Here is a 22,880-nt window from a genome sequence, read left to right as displayed (position 1 = left end):
CAACTCGCATTGGTAGTTCAAAGTAACTTTCAGCCATTGCAGTTAATCAGAGCCAATAATTGACTTGACATCTAGCCCTTGTTGGGCTATGATCACCTCCCATAATTTGAATCTCCGTGAGAACTATGCCTTTGCTAGTGACTCGAATGAAGTGTCTAGAATGCCTGGGGGCCCAGCTGTCCGTTTATATTTACGTACAAGGGTTACTGTGGCCCAATGTGAATTATCCTGTCTCTGGACCATTGTATACAAACATTTCTGTCCCTCTTCACCATGCATCCTCCTCCGCCACTTCGTAATCCATATTTACTGCCCTATCCTCAGGCTGTGGCTCAGCACTTCTCTCTCGCTTAGGCTGGTCATCAAAACCCGCCATGGCATCATCTTCTTTGTCGTCTCCACCATCGCCCGGCCCATCGTCGTTGCTCCTCGTCTTAACAGGCGGCAGAGGCGTGCTTACCCATGCAAGTTCCAGGCGACCCTCAACTCCGGGCAGGTCCTTGCCATGAAGACTGTAATAGAACTTCTCTGCCGTTTTGCGGTCCTGAAAAGAGACGTGTGTGACTTTAGGACCTGTGTCAACTGACTCAAATTCGCCCAGATTCTGTCAAATTTGTTAGCAGCATGACCTATAATCATGAAGGGGGTTCAACATACAAGGAGGAAGTGACGCAGCATCTCATCCTTGTCAGGCGCCGTGAAATCCACGCCTTTGATAGCGAGCTTCTTGGGTCGGTTGTCGATTGAGTATTGTGCGTACGCAGCGTGCATGTTTCCTCCGCTTCCACCTCCACGACCCCTGTAACTTCCTCTTCCTCTGGGAGCGAAGCCCCGACCACGATAAGTTCCTCGGCCACGGTAGCCACCGCGAGGATGCCAAGATGGACTCGCGTCCTCCTCAGCGTTAGGGTCAAGGCCAAGCAGCTTAGCCTCTCGCTCAAGAGCTGCAAGTTTGGCACGCAGCATATTTGTTCCTGATGAACCTCCTTCTCCTTCTTGGCCTTTCTTGCCAGCGAGTCTTGCCTGGAGTTTCTCGTTTTCCTCGCGGTGACGTGCAAGGAGATCATGATGTTGCTTTTCTATCTCTTGTCGCTTTTGCTCTATCTCGGCGCGCTTGGCCTCGCGCTCATGGTGTTTTCGTTGCTCCTCTTCTTGTTTTCGCTGGAACTCCTCCATGTCGATTTCGGGCTCTTGTTCATCTTCTTCTGTCGCCATTGGGTCGCCGGACCAGTTCCCTCCCTGCATTGGTGCCGAAGGTGGTAGCGCGTCGGCCTTGTCTTTGTACCAGAATACCTTCACAAATCGGTTGTCGAATATCACTTTCGGTGATTGATATGCCGCATTGGCTGGCCCCCATTTGTCGTATTTGACAATTGCCAAGTGCTTGTATGGTTGCATAGAAACCTCCTGAATATTACCGAATTGAGAGAAAAACTCGCGCACTTGGTCCTCGCTGAAACTCTCTTCAGGTATATTCTCAATAACGATGGTGCTCTTGGATCGATCATGATTAGGTCCGTCAGCAGAAAAAGGAGCTCGCGCGCCACCCTTCTTGGAGCCACGGCCGCGACGACCTCCTCGCCCACCACGGTTGGCATCAGGCGGAAATGACCAAGGATTCATAGAATTGGGTGCGTTTGCTAACATGGTGAATGGATCGTTAGGATCGTACTCTACCAAATATGTATTAGCCAAACGAACAAGGAGATACCACAAGATAGACTTACCATCATTACCTGAAGGCATAAATATTGACTCGTTTCCATGGTCGTAGGGGCATGTGCTTCCACGAGAACAGAACCCTTTGGTATCGAAATCGCGGCATCGGCCTCTTTTTCGTGACTGGCTCTTACCGCCAAAGCCCTGTTGAGGAAAGTTGGGCATGCCTGGGTAGGGGATTCCCATGGAACCCATCTGTAGAAAAGCCTCCATGACTTTGGGATCGAAGGGCATATCGGGTCGCGGAGGCAGGTTGTGCATGAACCCACCAGCATGTCCTCCCCTCATATCATCACCTCGTCCTCCGCGCCCGCCTCGACGAGCCTGTTTCTGTGCGCGACCATCCTGATTGAAGGCTTCGTACCCGGATTGAGGATCGTATTCTTCGCGATCGTGATAGCCCCTCTTTTTCGATCCATTTGGCGGCGAGGTCTCGGCGAACGGTTGTTGTATTGTTTCTGGCTTGACGCCAATCTTTGGAGCTGGAGGAGCGCCAGGGAGGTAGGATTTGTATGCGATGGCTTGGAAAACGTCGTCGAGAAAGGCTTTTGGGTCTATTTTATAAGGCAGTTAGCTTCTGGCACTATACAATGGCCAATTGCTTTGGAAAGCAGAGCAGCATTACATACCTTCGCTCAAAAAGTCTGGAATTTCTTGTTCGCAGAGCTTCCGCACCGCGTCTGCGTCACCATCGTGTTTTAGAAGAGCAATGACGTACTCAGCGAGGACATCAGCATCGGCATCAGAACTGTTTTATGAATGTTAGCGCAGTCTTTGACGCGAGCGTTGCTCAAGGGGAAATCAGGCAACGGACGTATCCTCAATGCGCTGGACGATCCACGCCTTGAGCAGCAGCGCATCCTCTTCGGGAAACAGCATAGCTCGAACAACGCGACTATTCCGACAGACCTGTATTCGGAATGCGCCTAGCAATGTTGAGTTTGTATATTGGATTAATGTTGCGAGGTTGAGATTGGAATTTTTTGGGGCCTGGTGGCCGGGGTCTCGCGTTGTCACAAGCTACTAAACTTGGAGAAACGGTCAAGGTCTAACAATTTAAAAGCTATCTGTACAACTTTAAATTGTGATGAAAACGAAACGTCAATACGGATAGAATTGATGAGGCATGATGGTCACTGAAAGGTCAGAAGCTATTTAATGCACGTTGGAGCTATCATCTGCTTTCTTGAACCCGCCTGCCACTACAACGCCCAATTCCTTCCTCGTCGTTGGTCCGTACTCCATAAATACAACAAATCATTATAATGTTAAAAGATAGCACTCATTTCGTTCACTGGCTACACAACGGGAAAAGCTTCTTTACAATCACGGCATCCAAAAGATACAGACATCATATGAACTTCAATCTAACGTGTTTCAACTCATCAGATACGACATAACTACATAAAAACTGGATTGAGCTGCTCCTTGGCATTCAGCTTCAACTCAGTCACTCGACTTTTCTTTTTTTGGTTTCCGCTTAGCATGCCCCTCCTGAGATCATCAAGGAGCTCCTCCATGGAATTAGGCATGCGTCCCAAATCTTCGTTACCAGCCGATTAATTTTGCGTGTCCATTGTGGCACGCTTCGTGGTTCGTTCGGCACATTAAAAAAAAGCCGTTTACAGCTTGTCGTAGTACTATCATTGCAAGTTAGCATATCCGTCGCATTTCTAACAATCAGGGTAAAACTTACGTTCTCGACACCAGGAACGATCTCCTTGACACCCTTGCGCTTTCGCATGGTGGTGACAATGGCGCCGACCTTGCTGGTAGGGTCGAGAGGAGAGCCACCGGGGAGGATCTGCCAGTGGTCGAAGACGGACTGGGGGAAAGCCTGTCCAGAGGTGGCCTGTCGGAGATCTCCGTTGAAACCGAAAGACTCGAGAATGGGGAGGTAGGCCTTGATGTTGAAGAGAGGAGTACCAGGGCGCTGCTCCTCGCTGAAGACGTGGCCACGTCGTCGGGTAAGGACACCGTAGACACCACCCATGGCGTTCTCGGGGACCTGGATCTCGACGAGGTAGACGGGCTCGAGAAGAGCGGGCTCGGCGAGAAGAGAGGCAGCGTACAGGACACGGCGGGCAGTAGGGATGATCTGACCACCACCACGGTGAATGGCATCGGCGTGGAGGGTAACATCGAGGACGTTGAATCGGCAAGATCGCATGGGCTCCTCAGCAACGGGACCCTCACGGGTAGCCCACTGGAAACCGGAGACAACGGAATCCTTGATTTCGTTGAGGTACTGAACCGCCTTGGTCTGGTCGACCAACAGGTTAGCACCAGTGCCGTCGGGACCGAAGGTCCAGATCTTTCGGGCGTCGGTGACATCCCAGCCAAAGTCGTCAGCAAGGACACGGGCACGAGCCTTGAAATCGTCACGGGCGCTGACCTTGCCACCCTCGATGGCAAGAGAAAGCTCCTCGTCGATGGGCTCAGCAACCATGTACAGACGGTTGTGCTTGTTGGGAGACTTGGACAAGGCAGTGATGCTGGACTTGGTGGTGACAGTCTCTCTGTACTGAACGACAGGGTCGGAGATGATCAGAGGAACACCAGCGTGGTCCTCCTCGAGATCCTTAAGGCAAATCTCGAGATGGAGCTCACCAGCACCGGCAACGACGTGCTCACCAGACTCGGAAGTCATGGTAAGGACACAGGGGTCGGACTTGGAGAGACGCTTGAGACCCTCAACAAGCTTGGGGAGATCCTGGGCGTTCTTGACCTGGACGGATCGCTGGACGACAGGGGAGACGGAGAACTTCATGACCTTGAGGTTGTGGGCGGTCTCGCTGGTGGTGAGGGTACCGGACTTGAGAAGGAACTGGTCAATACCGACCAGACCAACAATGTTACCGGCAGGCATGTCGTCGATGGGCTCGACCTTGCCACCCATCATCAGGACAGTACGCTGGATAGCCTTGATGAAGAGATCGTCCTTCTTTCCGGGGACGTAGTTGGGACCCTGGATACGGACCTTGAGACCGGATCGGACGGTACCGGAGAAGACACGACCGAAAGCGTAGAATCGACCCTTATCGGAAGTGGGCACCATCTTGGAGACGTAGAGCATGAGAGGACCCTTGGGGTCACAGTCTCGGATACCAATGGCGGCCTCGTCATCGATGGGACCCTCGTAGAGAGTCTCGGCACGGTAACGCTGAGCGGTGGCAGGAGAAGGAAGGTGGAGAATCATCATCTCGAGGAGAGAGTCAGCAGCGGGAAGGAAGGTTCGCATAACAGCCTTGAGGAGCTGCTTGCCTTCCTTCTCACGGTCCTCAGCGTTGAGCTTGAGGTTGAGCTTCTCGAGGAGAGTGGCGGTCTCCTCCTTCTTGAAGTTCATGACAGCGGAGAAGATCTTGAAGATGGGGTCGAGGATAAACTGGTTGAAGGCACGCTCGAGCTGCTTACCCTCGTGAGTACCGTTCTTGGTCCACTTCTTGGTCTTGGGGTTGAAGTAGTTGTCGCCCCAGAGACGCTCCATCATCTTGTTCTTGTCAACACCGAACTTCTTGGCGTATCGGACAGCGAACTGGCGGACGGTGAAAGCCCAGCCGTGCAGACCGGAACCGAAGGCGACGGTACCCTTGTCAGGGTAGACCTGGATGTCACCAATAGACTTGTCAAGGTAGGTGGAGATGATGACGTTGACGGACTCGATGGTTCGAGAGAAGGACTGGTAAAGATCCTCCTTGGAGACCTGGAGCTCGAGAAGAGCACGGTCGACCTTGTTGATGATGATGACGGGCTTGATGCGCTCACCAAGGGCCTGTCGGAGGACGGTCTCGGTCTGGACACAGACACCCTCGACAGTGTCGACGACGACAAGAGCACCATCAGTGACACGGAGAGCAGCAGTAACTTCGGAAGAGAAATCAACGTGACCGGGAGAGTCAATGAGGTTGATAAGGAAGTCCTTTCCGTCGGTCTTCTGGCCAACAATGTCGGCAACGTCGTCGTCCTCGCCAAGCTGACCGTACAGGGAGATGGCAGTGGACTTGATAGTGATACCACGCTCCTGTTCGTCGGCACGAGTATCGGTAGCTCGGGCATCACCAGCCTTGGCGGTGGAAATGATACCGGCCTTGGCGAGAAGAGAGTCGGTCAGGGTAGACTTGCCGTGATCGACGTGGGCAATAACGGACATGTTACGGACATTGGTAGGCTTGTCCATAAGCTGCCGAATCTCGTCAATGGTGAAGCTGTTTTGGGTGAAAACATGGCGGTTAGCTAATGGTCACGGAGGGAGGGCTTAAATCCGAGCGGGGTATAGTGAAGAGGGACGAGTGTAGTGACGATGATAGAAGAGCTCATGATGGTGATGATGATATTGTTGTTGCTATCTGTGGTTGAGGAGGACGGATGATACTCACTTAACCATCTTGGCGGTATTGTCTGGATAACTTGACTATGTGTGTAAAGTCGAAGTTGTTGTATGTGGGAACAGAGCGGGGTTGAAGTTTTCACCCCGCGATCTGAGCCGCAGAAAAAGGGAAGAAGCAAGAAGCGATTGCCGTCAAGAAGATGGCAACGATTCAAGTGACGATGTAAGAGAGACGAGTTCCGAAAAAGAACCACTGTCACTCTTTATGCGTCCCTTTTTGGAGATGAAAGGTTTGGAAGAGAGGAGGAGGAGGGAAGGGAAGAAAAGAAAAGAGAGAGAAAAGTCGAGCGGGGAGAAGTAAGGTAGGTAAGGTATCAAGATTCGTTCGGCGAGACGCCTACGGCAGCACCCAAGGATGGATGGCCCCACTGAGCGGCAGGGAAGAAAAAAATTTGGACAGTGGGCTCTGCATTTTTGGTGGGGCAACAGCACCCCGCTGCACATGTTTTCCGCCGCCCGCTGAAGGATCAGACGCTCCAGGCCCTCTTGGATAGGCCCATGAGTCCGCTAAAATTTTGAGGTGGCCTGCTGAGCTACAATTGCCCAGGTTCACAAAGGTTAGCTCCCTTCCGCAGGTTCATTGCCACAATCGGTTGCAGTTGAGTGATGGCATCCGCACAAAGATGGAAATTGGAGGGTTGCTGCCCTGGGATCGCAAATCACCACTGAACCTAGAGGGGTGGACAAGGTGGGCTGGTGCTGGTGCTGCCCCTCCATCCCCCTCCCCCTCCTACCTAGGTTCCATCAGTCCCTGCACAAAACCAGCGCTGGGTACTAAGGTAAAGTACGTACATCATCAACCTAGCCACAGGTAGCTCTGGATCAAAGTACCCTCAAGCTATTTACAATTAATATACTTCTATTATCTTGATATCAATTCGAGTCCTTTCCTTGGTACTGCAGATATGGATATATCAGAATGGGCATGGCAGAAATATGGCGTCTCAAAAGATTCTCCATACTAGACCCAGTCGCCTAACCAACCTCACGTCACAAATGGAGGGGGTCAGCTTTAAAACCGAGTCTTTCCCCTCCTCAAAGCCATTCGAATTTAGTTATGAGTGACCTCTATGACGTGCATGTACGGTAAGTACAACAGCATTGTCTGCACCTTGCCCTGTAGTACGGATAACGGGTAGGAAAACCTACCTTTTCTAGAGTAAATAGCACTCTTGGTATGAGACATTCTTTCTCCTCTTTTATCAATTCTACCATTTCTCGCTCACTGCTACTACTTCTTTGCGTCCTCGCCTTTCCCGTGGCCGCATTAGGTTACAAATGTCCGAAGTGGGCTGTAGCTGGAGCTGGAGCTCTAAAAACCCCTCTTTGCTCGTCTCAACAAGTGACAATCCACCACCATCAAGTTTTTGTACTCTTTAGTGGAGAATGCACACGAATAGTACCTAGTCGATCAATTCTCTCTCGTACCGACTATCACCTCAAAACCTACCTCAGACCACCAAAGTTACTCGTAAGAGCTTGTAGCTCACTCGTCCATTGGAGGATTTTCGTGGCTATCTCGGCTTTGAGCCCGTCAAAGCCGTCCATCCCAAGAGGCCCAATGGGATCACCTGGATCTTTTGGACCTCATGAGCTTCCTAGTTAAGAGACACTGGTACCTTCGCTACTTATTCAAGAAGCGATAAAATATGGCCATTTTGTTGTCAACATAACTAATCGTGCATCCAATAAGTGATTTGCAAATGAGTGGGTTTATTCTGCCTCAAGTGCACATATAGTCGCTTATCGATAAACCGACTTCACTAGTATCCACATCCACTTCCTAGTCGTGGTGGGATGGTTCTCATGAACATTCGAACCAAAGACAAAAGGGAAAATTATGTCTAGAATTATTATATACGTATGAGTAATTCAAAAGTACCTTTTTCTGTCAATGTGCAAATGCAACCCAACTTTCAGCATCTTCCATAACGCCTCGCTTGCTTATTATGCTAACTGTCATCGAATGACTCACTCGCCGCCTGGATACTCAAATATCATTCCATCATGACTGATCTCATGATGAACCTAGGATGCGGGCATATGCATCTTCGACCTCCCCAGCCAACTCGAGAAGTGATACGATCACAATCTGGTGAGTCAAGTTCGGCAGTCGATCACGATGAAGACCAATCCATTCGAGCGGTGGTGTTGCTTCTCCCATGTCACGTAGCTGCGGCGTCTCGATGATGGGCGGCTCCAGCGCCACATAGTCGTACTTCGACATTGGCACGTCGATCTCGGCAGTAATCTTTTGCTGTTCGCCTTCGGTTTGTTCTGCCCCAGGCACTCCTGTAATCTTGACTGCGGTAAGGGGTATCTCTTTGCCCCAAACTTGCTCAAGTGCCTTGGCATGATTCGCAAACATTCCTCGAATGTAACTCACACGCGAAAAGTTCCATCCCACTTCTACCTTGCCTTCGAATGCACTCTTGAAGATGTAACTGATCTCGTTTGACTGTGGTTTTTGCCATGTTTCCATCACTGCCGATACCTGTGGGACATTAAGGATGGTTCCTCCTCTTGACCCTGTTGCGCGTTGAACGACATCATCAACAGAAATTTCACTCAAAGTTTTGGGTGCTTCAACGTTTCGAACTCCGGCAAGACCAATGCGAAGTTGTCCTAGCGTCATTCTCAGAATACTATGGATGCGTCTCTGTTCCATGCTGGCAGCAAAGCGAGCATAGGCATTAAGAGCTTCAACCTTGAATACTTGGTGATCCGAAAACGTGCTGGGGAAAACGCCCAGGTTCAGTGCCTTGAGCGTCACAACCACATCTGTGTCCAGGGAGATTGGCGACTTTGAGAGCGTGTCTTCCTCCTTCAACTTTGGTGTCTGCTCCATCTGAGCAACTGTGCTTCGAGATGTCGACAAAGATCTCCTTTTCATGAATTTCTCAATCTCTTTCAGTGAACTCTGGAAGCTCTCTCTTCTCTCTTGCACAAGCTTCTGGATAGCCTGCCATAACGCGATACCTTGTGCAGCTGTGGTGGTTGTCCCAAAGACCTGTACTGAGTCGCCATCGAACATGGCAACAAGTCTGTCTCCACTACCATCCCGACTCTCACGCACGTTGTACATGAGAAATTCGAGTGAAGTGATATCGGCTACTAGGAAGGCTTGATAATCGAAAGCAGCCTTGACTCGGAAGGCGTTAAAGCTTATGGAAGCCTGGATCATGGGTGTTTCGTTGAGAGCCTCTTCGCGTTTCGGCCATTGGATCGAGGTGCGCAGACGGAAGTCTTGCAGAGCTACGAAACCACTCAGTCGACCGGTGCAGTCAACGCCAATCTTGTCGAATCCTAAACAGAGATTTTGCTCCCAGTCCGATGTCTTCTTGGACGATACCCAGAACTTCTTTATGGCAAAAGCTGATTTACCAATAGCTTGTCCAAGATCAATGGTAACGTCAAGTGCAGCAATCGAGATAGTCGCAGTCCACGGGAACGCCGCTGTTGCTGCAACCTGCTGATATCGTTGCACGAGATGTCCACTTTGAGAAGTCTCAGGACTCATCTTCGCAACAGGCGCCGCACTGGCAGATCGTAACTCGCTAGGGTACCAAATTTCACGGAAGAGCAAGAAGTCTTGTGCCTGCTTAGCGTTGATGGATACGGCCATGGGGCTCACGTTCAAGATGGCCGACACTCCACTGGTTCCACTCACATGCTTGCTGTTCATGAATGATAAAGTGATCGAATCAAGCTCGAAACTTGCCGTTGATTCGCGTGAGTAAACGTGCTGGACAGTAGCATGTAGTTTGGTGAAATCTCCTGAAATAGCAAAGAAGTTTCCTTGCTCCAGGGATCTGACAGTATTGACCGTGAAGTAGATGTTATCGAAGCATGCCGTAGCTGCAACACGAGCAATAGGTTGACAACTCAGAGAAAATTCTTGCCTGCAGATTCTTAGGCCCAAGTTGAGTTTCAGGCGGCCCAACACTGCACTTGGGTCTGCAGTGATGATATTATCACCTTCACCAGACTTGTTGGCGGTTGGCTTGGACTCTTCCGGCTTGATTGGCTGCTCAGGTTCCTCGTCGTCCTTGACAACCTGCTTGACACTTGAAAGCATATCCATAACGAGTGGAACAACAGATGGATACAGGATGTTACTGGAGGCGTCGACTTTGATCTCACCATACAGTGAAGGATCATCTTGAGCATCGTCGCGATATTCGATCTTCCAAGCCAAGCCGGGACTGCGAAGGACTGTCCCGCTCTCAGAATCCTCCATATTGAACTGGCCGTATTTTCCTGCGAGTGATGGACGCCCAAGAGCCTTTGTTGAATTGTTCAATGATCTCTTGCTAGCGATGTAGACAACTGCACCAGCAAAATCCGCATCAATCAATAGACTTTCCAACCTTTTGTTGCCAAAGACACTTCGTTGTGGCTGCGACTTGGGTATCTCATCTGCCTTTTTGTCTGTCGTGACTGCAGTATTCCATTGTGTTGATGCTTGTGCAACATTATTTAACGAGAGTGTAATGGACTCGGCCAAGTGTGCGGCTGGTACAATGAACGCAGATGTCAACCGCAAGTCTAGTGATTCGCCAACAGCCTGGAATGCCATTCTTCGCGCTGAGGAAGTTGACATGTATGCAATATTGAAGGTGATCACAGGTAGCAGTGCTGAGTGAAGTGAACGAACGTTCATGTCCTGGCCGAGGGGTACCATCTGGATCTGAAAGTTCTCAATGGATAATCGCGCTGATCGTTTGGTTCTTGTGCCGAACTCGAAAAGTTTGACTGACAAAACCAGATCCTCCTTGGTACTGGACTTGTCAGCCACATTGTCCGCAACGCTCCAACGGACACGAATGTTCCTGAGTTCGAATTGATACTGCACAGATGCAAGCACAGAGTCAATAAGGTCGACCTCCTCTCGCTCGTCGTCGCCATTAATCGTGATCTTAGGCTTAGACTGTCTCAGCTTTCTGAGATAATCCAGTTCGCGAGAAGTGTCAAGATCCTTGATCTTCTCACCCATGTAACCCAGAACGTCAACGACGGTCGATATAGTTTCAGGAGCTAGGTTGCATTCGAAATCGTCGCTCCTGAAGTTGAATGCCCAGTCCTCTTTGCCGTCATCGCCTAAGGTGGAGTTGGCAGAGACTTCTACACCGACACCCAGATTTCCACAAGATCTCATGGAGTCCTCGCTACCTCTGCGAATATCGAGCCCAATGTGGCTCAAGTTAAGGTGAATCTCTGGGTATTTCAGGATGGGGCCATGAGCTTCATGTCGGTTTGACGCATGCAAATGGGACCTGTCCAAGGAGAACAAGACTTGAGCCATTGGTTCGGCTTGAGACTTGAGAGATGTTTTAGCAAAGACCTGGAGGCCAGCTAATGTTAAATGAACATTGTATACGACTCTCAAGCTTGGATTCTCTGATTTAGTAGGGTTGGTTGCCGTTTTGGGAGACCCATCTCCATCTGCGCCAAAGATTTCGGTGACGCGGTCTTGAATCATTTTGGTTTGCTGCTGCAACTCTTGAACGGCACTGGATATTTGAGGTCTGTTGAGTGCAGTAAGAAGGCTGTAAACGGCAGATGCGTCCAGCTGAACAATTTCCAGAGATGACAGGACGTTGATCTGGTGCTCTGCCGGGCCCATATGGCTGGTGATACGGCCATTAGTGGGAGGGATCTGGAGGAGGGAGATGCTTCGAGGTTTGTTTCTAACGTTGATCTGCATCTCATGGTAATTCTCCTTGATGTCAAAATCAAAAATAATTTCTTTTCCAAAATTCGCCGCAACCGCAGCTCGTGCCACCGTTCCAGTGATCTTGTAGGTAAGAGACTGGAGGAAGGGGATAGTGATGCTGTATTCGTCCAAGAACATAGCAAGATTGAATCTCACGCTTGATAAGCGATCTGACATCTTCTTCTGTTCATTTTGCGGTTTGGGCTTCGACATGCTGGCTAGCTGGTTCTTTAAGTTGTACACCGTCTGGATCTCATCGCTGAGGAGACGGTCCATTACTTCCATTAGCCCAATAGGGTCTTCCTTGATCGCAAACGTCAAGCTGCGACTACCAGCACTTGCTTTTATTGTGTGATTAGACTTGTCGTCGGTGTTTTGAAGTTCATGAGATACAAAGATACTTGCGTGTTTTAACTGTGTCATGCCTAGGGAATGAGAGTTACTGTGAAGTACTGAGGTGATGGCGTTACAATTCAGCATCAGGCTCATGGCACTTGAGGCGTCATGACCAGACTGATGAAGTAAAGACATTTTTAGCCCATGACTCAGTGTCCTTGCTTTGAGATTGATGGTCTCGAATTCTATGGCACCTTTAGCTACCTCCACTACGACATGGACGGGAGGCCATGTAGCAGTGTTAGACTTTGCAGGGCGTTTAGGCTTTGGAATGGCTGGTATCGATTGAACCTGGTTTTGGCTCTTGCCATAAAGCTGCAAAACTTCTTCGGCTAACTCACAGAGTTCCCAGTTTAGATTGATCGCTGCCTCGGTACAAGAAATGTTCAGAGTCGTGAAGGGTGTACTGGGTGCGTTTTGTGTAACCTCAGCCTCCTGCATCTGTTGATCAATTCTTGCGGCCAGGTCAATGAAGCCGATCTTGTTCTGTTTTGGCCCAGGGTCAAGGACCAGCTGGAGCTCTGCAAGCCTGCAAGCACCGAGAAGAGGGAGTTGATCACCGGGGGTCTTGTCGGTTTCCTTGAGTCGCCCAAAGATATTCGTTAAGACAAGCGCACCTGTCAAGTCCTCCATGTCCCAACCCCGCCACTTCTCCAATGCATCCAATACGTATCGTGTAGCATGGGCCGGTAAGTCGGGAATGGTGTCAAAGCACTGCGAAATGATGCGGGTCTTGGATTGCGGATCCATGGCAGTCCATACCTGGCGCAGACGCATGGCCAGTTTCCATGAGTCGTTCGTGCGAAGATGGTCGTCTGCAGATCGAAGCACAGCAGAAGGTCGAACCAAAAAGGAAGGGTCGTTGATAGACTCGCCGTGTTTTAAAAGAAGATACGTGAAGTACTGGTAACGATTCTCGTGCTTTTCTATCGTCTCAGAGAAGATATGGCCGAGCTCGGAAGCGATATTTCCAGTGCGATGAATGAGCGAGGCAAGATACTCGATCTTACCTGAAGCAGTGCTCCCTACTACGGACCCAATCTCCGCATCAATAAACCTGACATCCTTTTCACCTATCGATACAGTAACATCCTCAATCTGCGCCATTACCGCAGGCTGGGGTTCCTGGTATGATGGCTTACGTTCAGATGCAGAAAGCTCTGCCGCACCTAAGCGCAATTGAAGTGAGGTTCTCGAATGACGTGTCTCATCTCGAAACGGATCATCCCAGCTAGTGCTTGTTCGTGCCATCAAAACCACCCTTGACAATGTGAGGTCGTATTGATCCTGATCCTCCTGTGTATAGCCAGAAGAGTCTTCAGAAGTCGAATTCAGAAGTCTGAATGAAGCACTGGGTATTCGAATCATGACGTCTTTTATCTGGCCTTTTGTCCCTTGCTCCTTTTGTAGATCGAATATGTTGGTCATGGCATCAATCTGAAAGGTGTCTAATACGTCTTCGGGTTCATTTGGCTGTAACGCATCAAGGAGCGAAGCGGCGTGACGCAACGCGTTCGGATTAACGACAGCTGACATACCAGACGGAAATTCGACAATAGCACTGAGATAGGGATGGTCCTCGCCCAAGCCGTTAGGATCAATATCGTCCAGTCCTATGCTTCTTGTATCAAATCTGTCGTCTTGCTCGCCATCTTCAGAACCTTGGACGGGAACTTCAGCCGTACTTGGCCTTAGACCGTTTAGTGGGAACTGAGGCGACACATACTGACTTGAAAAGGCAACAGACGAGTGAGCAGGGTCAACCCTGACAGCGTCATTAGCAGAGCGAAGGGATCCAAACGAAGCTAGTGACTGCCAAGACCGTCTGTTATCTGCCGAAGGCTTTGCCCCCGAGTAGCCTTCCTGCTTAGGTCTGGACCTGGTTCTATACTGACTCTGACCAAGTACAATGCTACCATTGCTAGACTCCGCAAGTGAAAGGAACGAGGACTTGTGGCTCAAGCCCCGTGACTGACGCGACGTCACTGTCCTGCGCGAGACATCGTCCATCTCAGCCTCGAGAGTTACAGCAGGATGGGGAGGCGGAGGTGCGCATTGAGCAGGCGGTTCTACAGGCTCTGGGACCAGCTCATCCAGATACTCCGGCAAAAGGAGGAACTCCACTCGGTGTGTTCTCTGATCCTCCCTCTGGACCAATTCCTGTTGAATTCGTCGTTCTTCGCTAAAATTGAACTTGCGTCCAATGACAGCAAGACGAACAGTTGTTCTGAAGTGGGCGTCCGTTTCAACCAGATGAGGGTGTCTCGCCTTTTGTCTTCCTGCTGATTCTGCGTTCACACATGAAACCTGAATGTTTGGTACAACGATATCAGCGCGTTTAGAATAATGAGATCTAGCCCAGTCATTGAAAGATATGTCGATAGTATCAGTCGACATCAGGAAAGCAACCTCGTCGACGTGCAACCAAACTTGGATTGATTGTACCGCGATACGGGCAAACGTGATATCATAGAAGATGAGTGATGAGTAAGGCACAAGAGCGTTCTCGACATCGTCGAAGCAAAAGGCAAGGGCCTTACCACCCTTTGCGATCGCAACAAGGAAGTCACTTGTGCACTCTCCTGTGATACCGCCCACATCGACGTCCCAATTACAGACATAAGCTGGCTCAGATGGCGGAAGTCCAAAGAGCTTGTGGCCAAAAATCCGCAGGCCGTCGATAAAAAGCTGAGTGTTGGACGAGGACATGCTAGGAGAGTCAAGAGTGCCTTCAACGCACCCTAGCGAGAGACTCACGGGGCTAACCTCAACCTCGACTTCCATAAAGTAGTTAGTGAAGCGCAAGTCAACAGAGATACCAGCTAGCTCGCCCTCGATGTAACGATCAGCCGAGTAAAGGTTGGTCGGTAACATGATCTTGAGATCTTCGATCCTAACGCCCAAAACGACGTCCATATCGTTGGACTTTTTGGGAGGAGGCTGTGTCACAACCTCGGCGTCCGGGTTCTTCTTTTTTAATTGAAGCTGATTTTGGTATTCGTCTAGTGTTCGGAAGTGGACAAATTCTCCGAAATAGTTGTCCTTTAGAAGAATAACATATCGGACAAGAAATCCGTATAGGTAGATATAAGGTGATTGGCCACGGACATTGAGGATCAGTGTGTCTGTGTTTGCTGTCGACGTTGTGGCATTGTAATTGTAGCTTCCATCTATCACGAGGCCTTCGATATGACCCAGTTGCTTAGATGAGAGGAACGCAGCCTGTGTGTTCCACTGAGGAACCTGAAGTGCCATGTCCAACTGATCAGCACGTACATCGAAAGGGATGGCATTCTTGCTTGGCCGGAAGGAGTCGGCTGGGATGCAGGACTTGGCAGTCAAACATGGACTGGAAAGAATCAAATACGTGTTATCCTCGATGACTGTGGCTTTGTCGATGATATTGGCTTCATTAACATTGAGGTAGACCTTTAATGAGTTCAGGCTGAGGTTGAGGTGGTACTTGAAAGGTACATATACCAGATAGTCCGCAGGCGGACCAGTTGTCCAGTCATCAACAAGATCTGTAATTAGGAAGATGTGGTCTCTTAACATGAAAAGCTCCATCTTGGAGCTAGTGATGTTAAAGTGCCAATTTCTAAGAGAGTTCCAAGAAAGAGGGTTAGACAGATCACACGATATCTTCTGAGGGCCAGATCGCCACAACAGATCGTGATTGACACTGCTCCAGAGCTCTGAGCCTGGCAAGTCAACGTCGAGTTTGGTAGTGTAACCGGTAGAGCTAGCCAGCATATCCATGACGAACTTGACCGATGAGTTAGCTGGTAGTTTCACTTCCAACCATCCTGCCGGTCGAATCTGAGTCGCATCGCCTTTGCTGTTCTTCTTCGCCCGGTTTCTCTGCTTTCGTTTGGTTGGAGGTTTGGCATGACGCAACGGTGGTTCCTTGCCACGCCAGCGCCAATTCTTGGATTCCTCCCTAATGGGTACTCTCAAAGTGACTGCATCGTCCATCTCGATGGATAATTGGAACGTCGTAGCCACTCTCCAATCTCCCGGTTTTTGAGGTTTGGCCGGTGTGGCATCCTTGCATAACGATGGGAAGAAGAATCGTTGTAGATCTGCTCGCTGACGATCAGACCAAGGACCATAGTTCATAGTGCCTCCTTTTATGGCAAAGGTCATCCCCCAAGCAGGAGGCTCATCTCCGTTGATGCTAATTGGAAAAGGCTTTGCGCCTCCGTGGTGACTATGCTCCGGGACCTTCCCCACAGCATCCCAGAAGATTGTCAGTACAGCTTCAGGGCTATCAAGGATCGTTGTAACAGCTGCATATTCGACAGATGCCCAACGAGCCCTATCGTCTCGATCACGGTCATCTAGATACCTTGTTAAACCCTGCCACTGATTGACCCCAGGAACCTGAGAAGTAGCCGTGTTCATAGCTGTCTGCGAATCAGTCGAGAAAGATTCAACAGAGCGCCGCCAGTAGGGAATCAAATTCCGCAGCGAATTGACGGCTTTTCGACGATGGTGACGAAAGAGTGACCGTTTGGATATTGCTTCTTGATTATGAGTGTTATCACGGTCTCGTGCTGCACGTGTAACTTGGTCCTCCTTAAAGTCTTCATTCTCTTTGATTTCGATGACTGGGTGTTGGAACTGCACCTTGAACGTTTGTCGATATGGATCAGATGTGGTCGTCTCTAAGGCGTCTACTTCTACATCCAGCGAGTCGGTTTTAGCAACAAGAATGGCCTTTGTGTTTTCGTTGCCTATAACAGCAGCGGCCTTCTGGCATCGGATGTGCACGGGAAACAACCGAAGCATGAAAGGTAGTTCAGGTTTCTCGTCCTTTGTATTTTCGTCGTCTTCAACGCTCCCGAAGCCTGTCGTCGTACGTCGAAATATATTCTTGGCTCGTTCGCCCAACTGCTTTTTCACATCCGCCTCCTTATCGTCGCTAACCGAAAAGCCTGTGTCTTTCTTAGGTCCTCGAAGCCGAACGTTTGCCTCATCTTTCTCTGATACTCCGCTCGAGTGAGGTTCCGGGTCGTGGGTCTCGGTAAGTCCTGCTAAAATGCCATCGTAGGCTGGGCTACGGTTATACACGAACCACTCCAACCCGATCAGGTCCACCTGGATACGGCATGGTAGTTCCGCGTTCTTAATATGATTCGATGGGGTGGCATCTGTAATGGGTGATCGAGATCGTCGAGCGTCGATTATGTCTGCATCGCGGACTCGTCGAAGCCAGTATCGCCATGTTATGTAGCCATGCTGGACCATGAATGTTTCGTTCTCGCCATGGTATCGTAAACCTGTAAAGAATACTCGCCCGCCAAGAAGGGATATTTGGATGGCCTTAAAATCTATATAAATTCGGTAATGGTGCCATGTATAAGCTCGAAGCGCGTAGGATACGATCGATCCAAAGACTCGGTTGAGATAGAGGACGAAGAATATTGCCAGAAAACAGCATAGTGCCATAAAAATAAGGAATTTACTATCAGACACTCAAGTCAGTCACGACCTTGGTATTTAAGGCACCTTGGGAGATCATACTAGTTGAATTGGGGGTTGTCCTCGATAGCCCTGGCTACAACAATCGCATTGTCGAGGCTTGGGACTGTGGTGTTCATATTGAAATAGACTCGATGGAGCTTACAGAACTCCACTGGAAGGTAGGAAGATGCGTCGCATTATAGTTTCAGCAACTACCGTTTCGTGACAGTCAAGGTAAAGAAATAATCATGCAGTACTTCGTGAGTGAAACACCCATGATAGATGCGCTGTCCGGGTTGTTGATGTCAGGGTTAATCAGGAGTCAAATCATCCAATCTCGAAAGCTAAGGATAGTAATCGCGACGGTGGAGGACTGTGGTTGTTGTATCCAGGTAAAGTTAATGTATATTCCCTGTCAGTAGAAGATGCAGGGTAGTGGAGCCGCGGTTCGTGGCCTAAGGGGTAACAGAAAACTTAAGGTCTGAGCTTAAGGAAAGAAAATAAATAGTCTAAGAGCTGATTTAAAACTGTGTAATGTGACCATAGTGTTTTATTCACTCTGTGATTAGAGTCAAGCTTTTTATGACCTCAAGGATCCATAGCTCTCATTGCCCATAGTCGCCCTAATAGCGGCTAGCGTCCACTGTAATGAATCCCCGCGTATCAAAACGGGCTTCCATCTCTTAGCAAGATGAGCCTCACAGCGCAGTCTCTAGAATACAGAATACCGCCTCACTTTGGGCAGATGATCTGCAAAACTAAAAGTTCAAAGACTTCCTCTAATAATTAGATTTACTTTGTCTATCATCATAGTAGAAGTTTCCTCGTTAAAGAGAGATCTATAGCTTATCATGAAAGCTCAGTTAGTAGTCTCAATACGGGGCAGGCGTAAGGGCGCATGAACAATACGCCGCCCCGGAGCTATCATTCCTGAGACACCCTTACGTACCACACCAGAGGCAGCAAATACATCATTTGCCCCAGCATACCTGGGTCAACACCAAGTCCCATTCGCGACTACAACGCAGTACATGGCCAGGCTGCACCCGGCACTCATAAAGGCTTAAAGTCGTCGTCATCGGCGCGGTCTGAAGGCTCTCGACACTTTGTCATATCTTCATTCTCCCGCCGGCGACCTCTCCAGCTCACCAGATATCTTGCGCAGCACGCCAGTCATGTGCTAGGACATTCCAGCTATCGCTCGCCTAAACACTCTCAACTTCGACGAACTATAAACCTCGTAACAATGGAGCGTTACGTTGAAGTCATGGCCAATGGCGGCACAGGTCAGAAGCTCACATACGCCACCACGGTGGTCGCAGGCGTTGCATCTGTGGTTGCGACAATACTATCAGTAATGTATGAACACTTCATGGCATTGATCGTTGCGCATAGCTAATAAACATCCAAAGCTCAATAATGCTGCAAGCCAAAAATTATCGCAAACCTCTTCTGCAAAGATACGTTGTCAGAATCCTTCTTATGGTGCCTATATATTCGATAGCATCATGGACCAGTATGGTATCCCTGAAAGCTGCCGCGTTCCTCGATCCGATCCGCGATATCTACGAAGCATTCACAATATACACGTTCTTCCAGCTTCTCATCAACTATCTCAGTGGCGAGCGATCTCTCATCATCATGACACACGGCCGAGCCCCAGTGCATCATCTTTGGCCGCTCAACCATGTCCTTCCCAAGGTTGATATTTCTGATCCTCACACGTTTTTATCGATCAAGCGTGGCATTCTCCAGTATGCTTGGCTAAAGCCTATCCTTGCCCTATCGGCCATCATCATGAAAGCAACAGGCACCTATCAGGAAGGCTATATCGGCCTCACCTCAGGCTACCTGTGGAGTGGTATCATTTACAATATCAGTGTCACTGTCAGCCTGTACGCGCTCGGTCTTTTCTGGGTTTGCATGAACAAAGACCTGAAGCCATTTAGGCCTGTACCAAAATTCCTATGTATCAAACTCATCATTTTTGCTTCATACTGGCAGGGCTTCTTCCTATCGATTTTGGTTTTCCTTGGCGCGATTCCTGACGATGTTGAGGGGTACACATCAGACAACCTTGCCGCGGCTATCCAGGACGCTCTTATATGTGTAGAGATGCCCATCTTCGCAGTGGCTCACTGGTATGCTTTTTCATGGCACGATTTTGCAGACAACAGCATTTTATCCGCACGCATGCCACTGCGACACGCTTTCAAGGACGCATTCGGTATTAGAGATCTTATTGAAGACTCAAAGTTAACCTTCCGAGGAGATACATACGGCTATAGGATTTTTGATTCCGGCGACAAAGTAATGGCTCATGAAGATTCCAAATCTCGGTTGGCGAGACTCAAGGAAGGCATGAGATATGAGCGCGGTGGAAAGGGGAAGTACTGGCTACCCAAGCCAGGAGAGGTCAACTCCACTACGCCCCTCCTTCGGGGAAATGGTGAATCTAGCGACAATCGACCCGATCAAATCAACGAGAACACACATGGAACTTTTGAGGAACCAGAGGTGGATGCTGACGAAGACCGTCTGTATGAACAAGCACGACAGCTGGAGTATGGCGACTGGAATGTAAGTGAAATCGGCCCCATGAACATTCACCGCTCTAATTCGAAACAGTATCCCGTAATTACAGCTAGTGAACCATTGAGGGAACGATATCGTTCTCCTGGAAGCTTCGGGGGGAGGTCTGCTTACAACAGTCCATCGGTGAGGTCGCCTGCGGCGGAATATCCACCTACCAACAAAGGGAAGCAAAGGAGTAGCGCGCATGCTCCTGCACGTACTCCTCAAGTAGAAACTCAGGCTGAGTCTGTTGTTACGATCAAAAAGAAGAAGAAGCCGAAGAGAATTGTCAAACACGATGAACCGGACCCCAGCAAACTGGGCTTGAACAAGGGACCTCCAGCTCCCGTTGAGACTGCGCCGGTTGGTAGTCATGATGGACAAACCAGTCCGGGGAACAGTGGGTCTAGAACTGTGAACGATGGTGGAGATCAATCGGAGCATCGGACAGCCTCGAATGAGTCGAGTCACGGAATAGACGGGGATGAGTTTCGTAATGTTTGGGGGAATGATGAAGAATCTAGATAAGGAGCTGATTTGCTTAAACCGGATACCCTTATTTCTGCCCTGGTTTAGTTCAAACTTGAGAGCATAGCCTGGAGTTATGGTTATCAGTATACAATATTTTATAGTCGCAACTGCTCATAGCATCGCTCAACAAGCTGTTTGTTATAAGAAAACTCATAAACTTTTGATCAAACTATAGGCTCGGCGTTGTGTATTAAGTACCTGTTCTCTTTATCTGCACATCCTCTACCTTGACACTACCGATAGATCGCAGTCGATTTAGGCCCATGTCAGGCTGAACACCTCGGTACCATGTCTGGAAATGCCTACCTCAGACTTTCCGTCGGCACTCTTGACACTAGTGGGGATCTTCTCACCCTTCCTCTCCAAAACAATCTTGTTGCCAGAGGTATCGGGCAACTTGTAGAAGCGCCGCCCGTTACGGCTGAAGAAGTTTTCGAGCTTCTCCTTAGTAACCTCTTCCTCGGAGATAACGCCACGTTCGATGGCTTCCTCGAGACCAAGGAGAACAAGCTGCACAACGTAGGGTTGAGTGAAGACACCTGCAGGAGCCTTGCCTTGCTCTGCAGAGGTCTTAGACTGCAGGGAGTGGGGAGCACTGTCACTTCCACTTTAGAATTATCAGTACGAAGGAAGAATTTTGATATTGAGGCAGAGGAAAGACTCACAAGAAGAACTTGTTGTTACCGCTCACGACAGCCTTAACCAGAGCATCCCTGTCTGTGGGCTTCTTAGGGATGGGCTTGCAGAAAGCAAAGGGGTCGCAGCAGGCCTCGTGTGAAGTGAGGTAGAGGTGGTGAGCAGTAATAGTTGCTATCGAAATAGTTAGAAATGAGTTTCCCAGCATGGTTGAACATGGTGATATTATACCACTAACAGTAGGCCCACAGGCCTTGACTGCCTCCACAGCAGCAGCAGTAGTGCAATGCTCGAGCTGTAAAACTATATTAATAATAATCTAAGTGGTCTTCATGAAAGCACACTTACCACAATACGCAACTGAGGGAATTGGTCGTGAAGTTGCTTCAGAGTGGGGAGGAAAGCCTCTTCCAACGTGGTATCAGCCGGCGCAAGAGACTCGAGAGCTTCTCCGTGGATGTTCAAGACTAAAATAATGTCAAGCGGGAGTTAATAAAATCGGAGGTATCACTTACCGATTCCGTGCTTCTCCATGGCAGCAAATGTGTCATAGAATGCCGTGATATCAGAAACACCGTTCTCAGAGTTGGTGGTGACACCTGCGTGATGTAAGCACGCTATCATCAGCATGAGACCAATCAAAACCTACCCTGAGGATACAACTTGACACCGGTGACTCCAGCCTCGGCAGCTTGGGCAATCACTTCGGGAGTGACTGAAGGGTGAAGCTTATAGGAGTGAGAACGAGTTCAGGTATAGGGTGAGGATACACAAGACTAACATAAAGGGACATGAGAAAGTTGATATCTTGAGCAATGGTAGTCAGCTTGGACTTGTATTCAAGCACCTGGAATTTCTCTTGTCAGAATAGGCCCGTTTAGATTACTTGGAGAGATCATACCTGGTCGACAGCAGTAAGGGGAGGGAGCTGTTAAAGTCACGGTTAGTGGTTTTGGGATCTTGATATCCAATTCGGCAATTCTCCATATACATGTATTTCACAGGAAACAACATACAAGGTTAGGCATACTATTGAATTGTATTAGCCTTAGAATATTCAATCTTCTCTATAGAATCCATACACGAATACCGTATCAACTCCACCCCGACGAATAGTTGGGACTACCAAGTCCATCAACTCGCCCTGACGCAAATGAACATGCATATCAGCCGCAGCCGGCAGTTCAAGACGCTGAATGTTCTTCATCTTTGAGTTTTGAGGTGTGATGGTAAAAAAACCTTGAAGAAAAACTTGTCAATGGCAACAACAAAGTTGAACCCTATAAGTGGTATAAGACTCCAGGTTAAAGATCAGTCATTAACCGAAGCGCGGGGTGCAACTTTTTTCTACCCCACCACAGACAGAGTGCATGTCTCAACGAATGGGCAAGACCTCAAGCATCGGAGAAATTCTACCAATGAAACCCTTTCCATTCCTTGCTACAACCACAGCCC

General features: G+C 49.2%; 6 protein-coding genes across 6 annotated transcripts; 2 read left to right on the top strand and 4 right to left on the bottom strand.

Annotated features, from left to right (window-relative positions):
* Nucleotides 1-109: 109 nt before the first annotated feature.
* EDB82DRAFT_465601 (uncharacterized protein) lies at nucleotides 110-2,848 on the bottom strand. Its single transcript, XM_025728490.2, has 5 exons — nucleotides 2,534-2,848; nucleotides 2,349-2,467; nucleotides 1,728-2,273; nucleotides 658-1,673; nucleotides 110-604 (listed from the first exon to the last, which is right to left on the bottom strand). The coding sequence occupies exons 1-5, from the start codon at nucleotides 2,596-2,598 to the stop codon at nucleotides 269-271; spliced, it is 2,082 nt and encodes a 693-aa protein (XP_025582851.1). The 5' UTR covers nucleotides 2,599-2,848; the 3' UTR covers nucleotides 110-268.
* A 227-nt stretch (nucleotides 2,849-3,075) lies between these two features.
* Nucleotides 3,076-6,445, bottom strand: EDB82DRAFT_508890 (P-loop containing nucleoside triphosphate hydrolase protein). The gene is made up of 3 exons (XM_025728488.2): nucleotides 6,096-6,445; nucleotides 3,416-5,924; nucleotides 3,076-3,359 (listed from the first exon to the last, which is right to left on the bottom strand). Exons 1-3 carry the CDS (start codon nucleotides 6,101-6,103, stop codon nucleotides 3,342-3,344), a joined length of 2,535 nt encoding a protein of 844 aa, XP_025582850.2. The 5' UTR covers nucleotides 6,104-6,445; the 3' UTR covers nucleotides 3,076-3,341.
* A 360-nt stretch (nucleotides 6,446-6,805) lies between these two features.
* Nucleotides 6,806-7,967, top strand: EDB82DRAFT_508888 (uncharacterized protein; the record flags this gene model as incomplete). Its single annotated transcript, XM_065608808.1, has 1 exon — nucleotides 6,806-7,967. A coding segment is annotated over exon 1 (425 nt), but the record flags the coding sequence as incomplete, so codon positions are not given.
* Nucleotides 7,933-18,069, bottom strand: EDB82DRAFT_539403 (uncharacterized protein). Its single transcript, XM_025728487.2, has 2 exons — nucleotides 17,745-18,069; nucleotides 7,933-17,685 (listed from the first exon to the last, which is right to left on the bottom strand). The coding sequence occupies exons 1-2, from the start codon at nucleotides 17,819-17,821 to the stop codon at nucleotides 8,124-8,126; spliced, it is 9,639 nt and encodes a 3,212-aa protein (XP_025582849.2). The 5' UTR covers nucleotides 17,822-18,069; the 3' UTR covers nucleotides 7,933-8,123.
* A 577-nt stretch (nucleotides 18,070-18,646) lies between these two features.
* On the top strand, nucleotides 18,647-20,939 carry EDB82DRAFT_539402 (organic solute transporter Ostalpha-domain-containing protein). The gene is made up of 3 exons (XM_065609311.1): nucleotides 18,647-19,043; nucleotides 19,097-20,264; nucleotides 20,313-20,939. The coding sequence occupies exons 1-3, from the start codon at nucleotides 18,931-18,933 to the stop codon at nucleotides 20,784-20,786; spliced, it is 1,755 nt and encodes a 584-aa protein (XP_065464165.1). The 5' UTR covers nucleotides 18,647-18,930; the 3' UTR covers nucleotides 20,787-20,939.
* On the bottom strand, nucleotides 20,940-22,796 carry EDB82DRAFT_508883 (uncharacterized protein). Its single transcript, XM_025728485.2, has 10 exons — nucleotides 22,508-22,796; nucleotides 22,442-22,454; nucleotides 22,327-22,353; nucleotides 22,207-22,272; nucleotides 22,075-22,153; nucleotides 21,941-22,024; nucleotides 21,774-21,892; nucleotides 21,657-21,720; nucleotides 21,455-21,599; nucleotides 20,940-21,396 (listed from the first exon to the last, which is right to left on the bottom strand). The coding sequence occupies exons 1-10, from the start codon at nucleotides 22,630-22,632 to the stop codon at nucleotides 21,045-21,047; spliced, it is 1,074 nt and encodes a 357-aa protein (XP_025582847.1). The 5' UTR covers nucleotides 22,633-22,796; the 3' UTR covers nucleotides 20,940-21,044.
* Between the last annotated feature and the right edge of the window lie 84 nt (nucleotides 22,797-22,880).

This window comes from Fusarium venenatum (assembly GCF_020744135.1).
Source record: "Fusarium venenatum strain MPI-CAGE-CH-0201 chromosome Unknown EDB82scaffold_3, whole genome shotgun sequence".
NCBI classification, from domain to species: Eukaryota; Fungi; Ascomycota; class Sordariomycetes; order Hypocreales; family Nectriaceae; genus Fusarium; species Fusarium venenatum.
The sequence above is the reverse complement of the archived record's forward strand: the minus strand, read 5'-3'. Positions and strand labels throughout refer to the sequence as shown.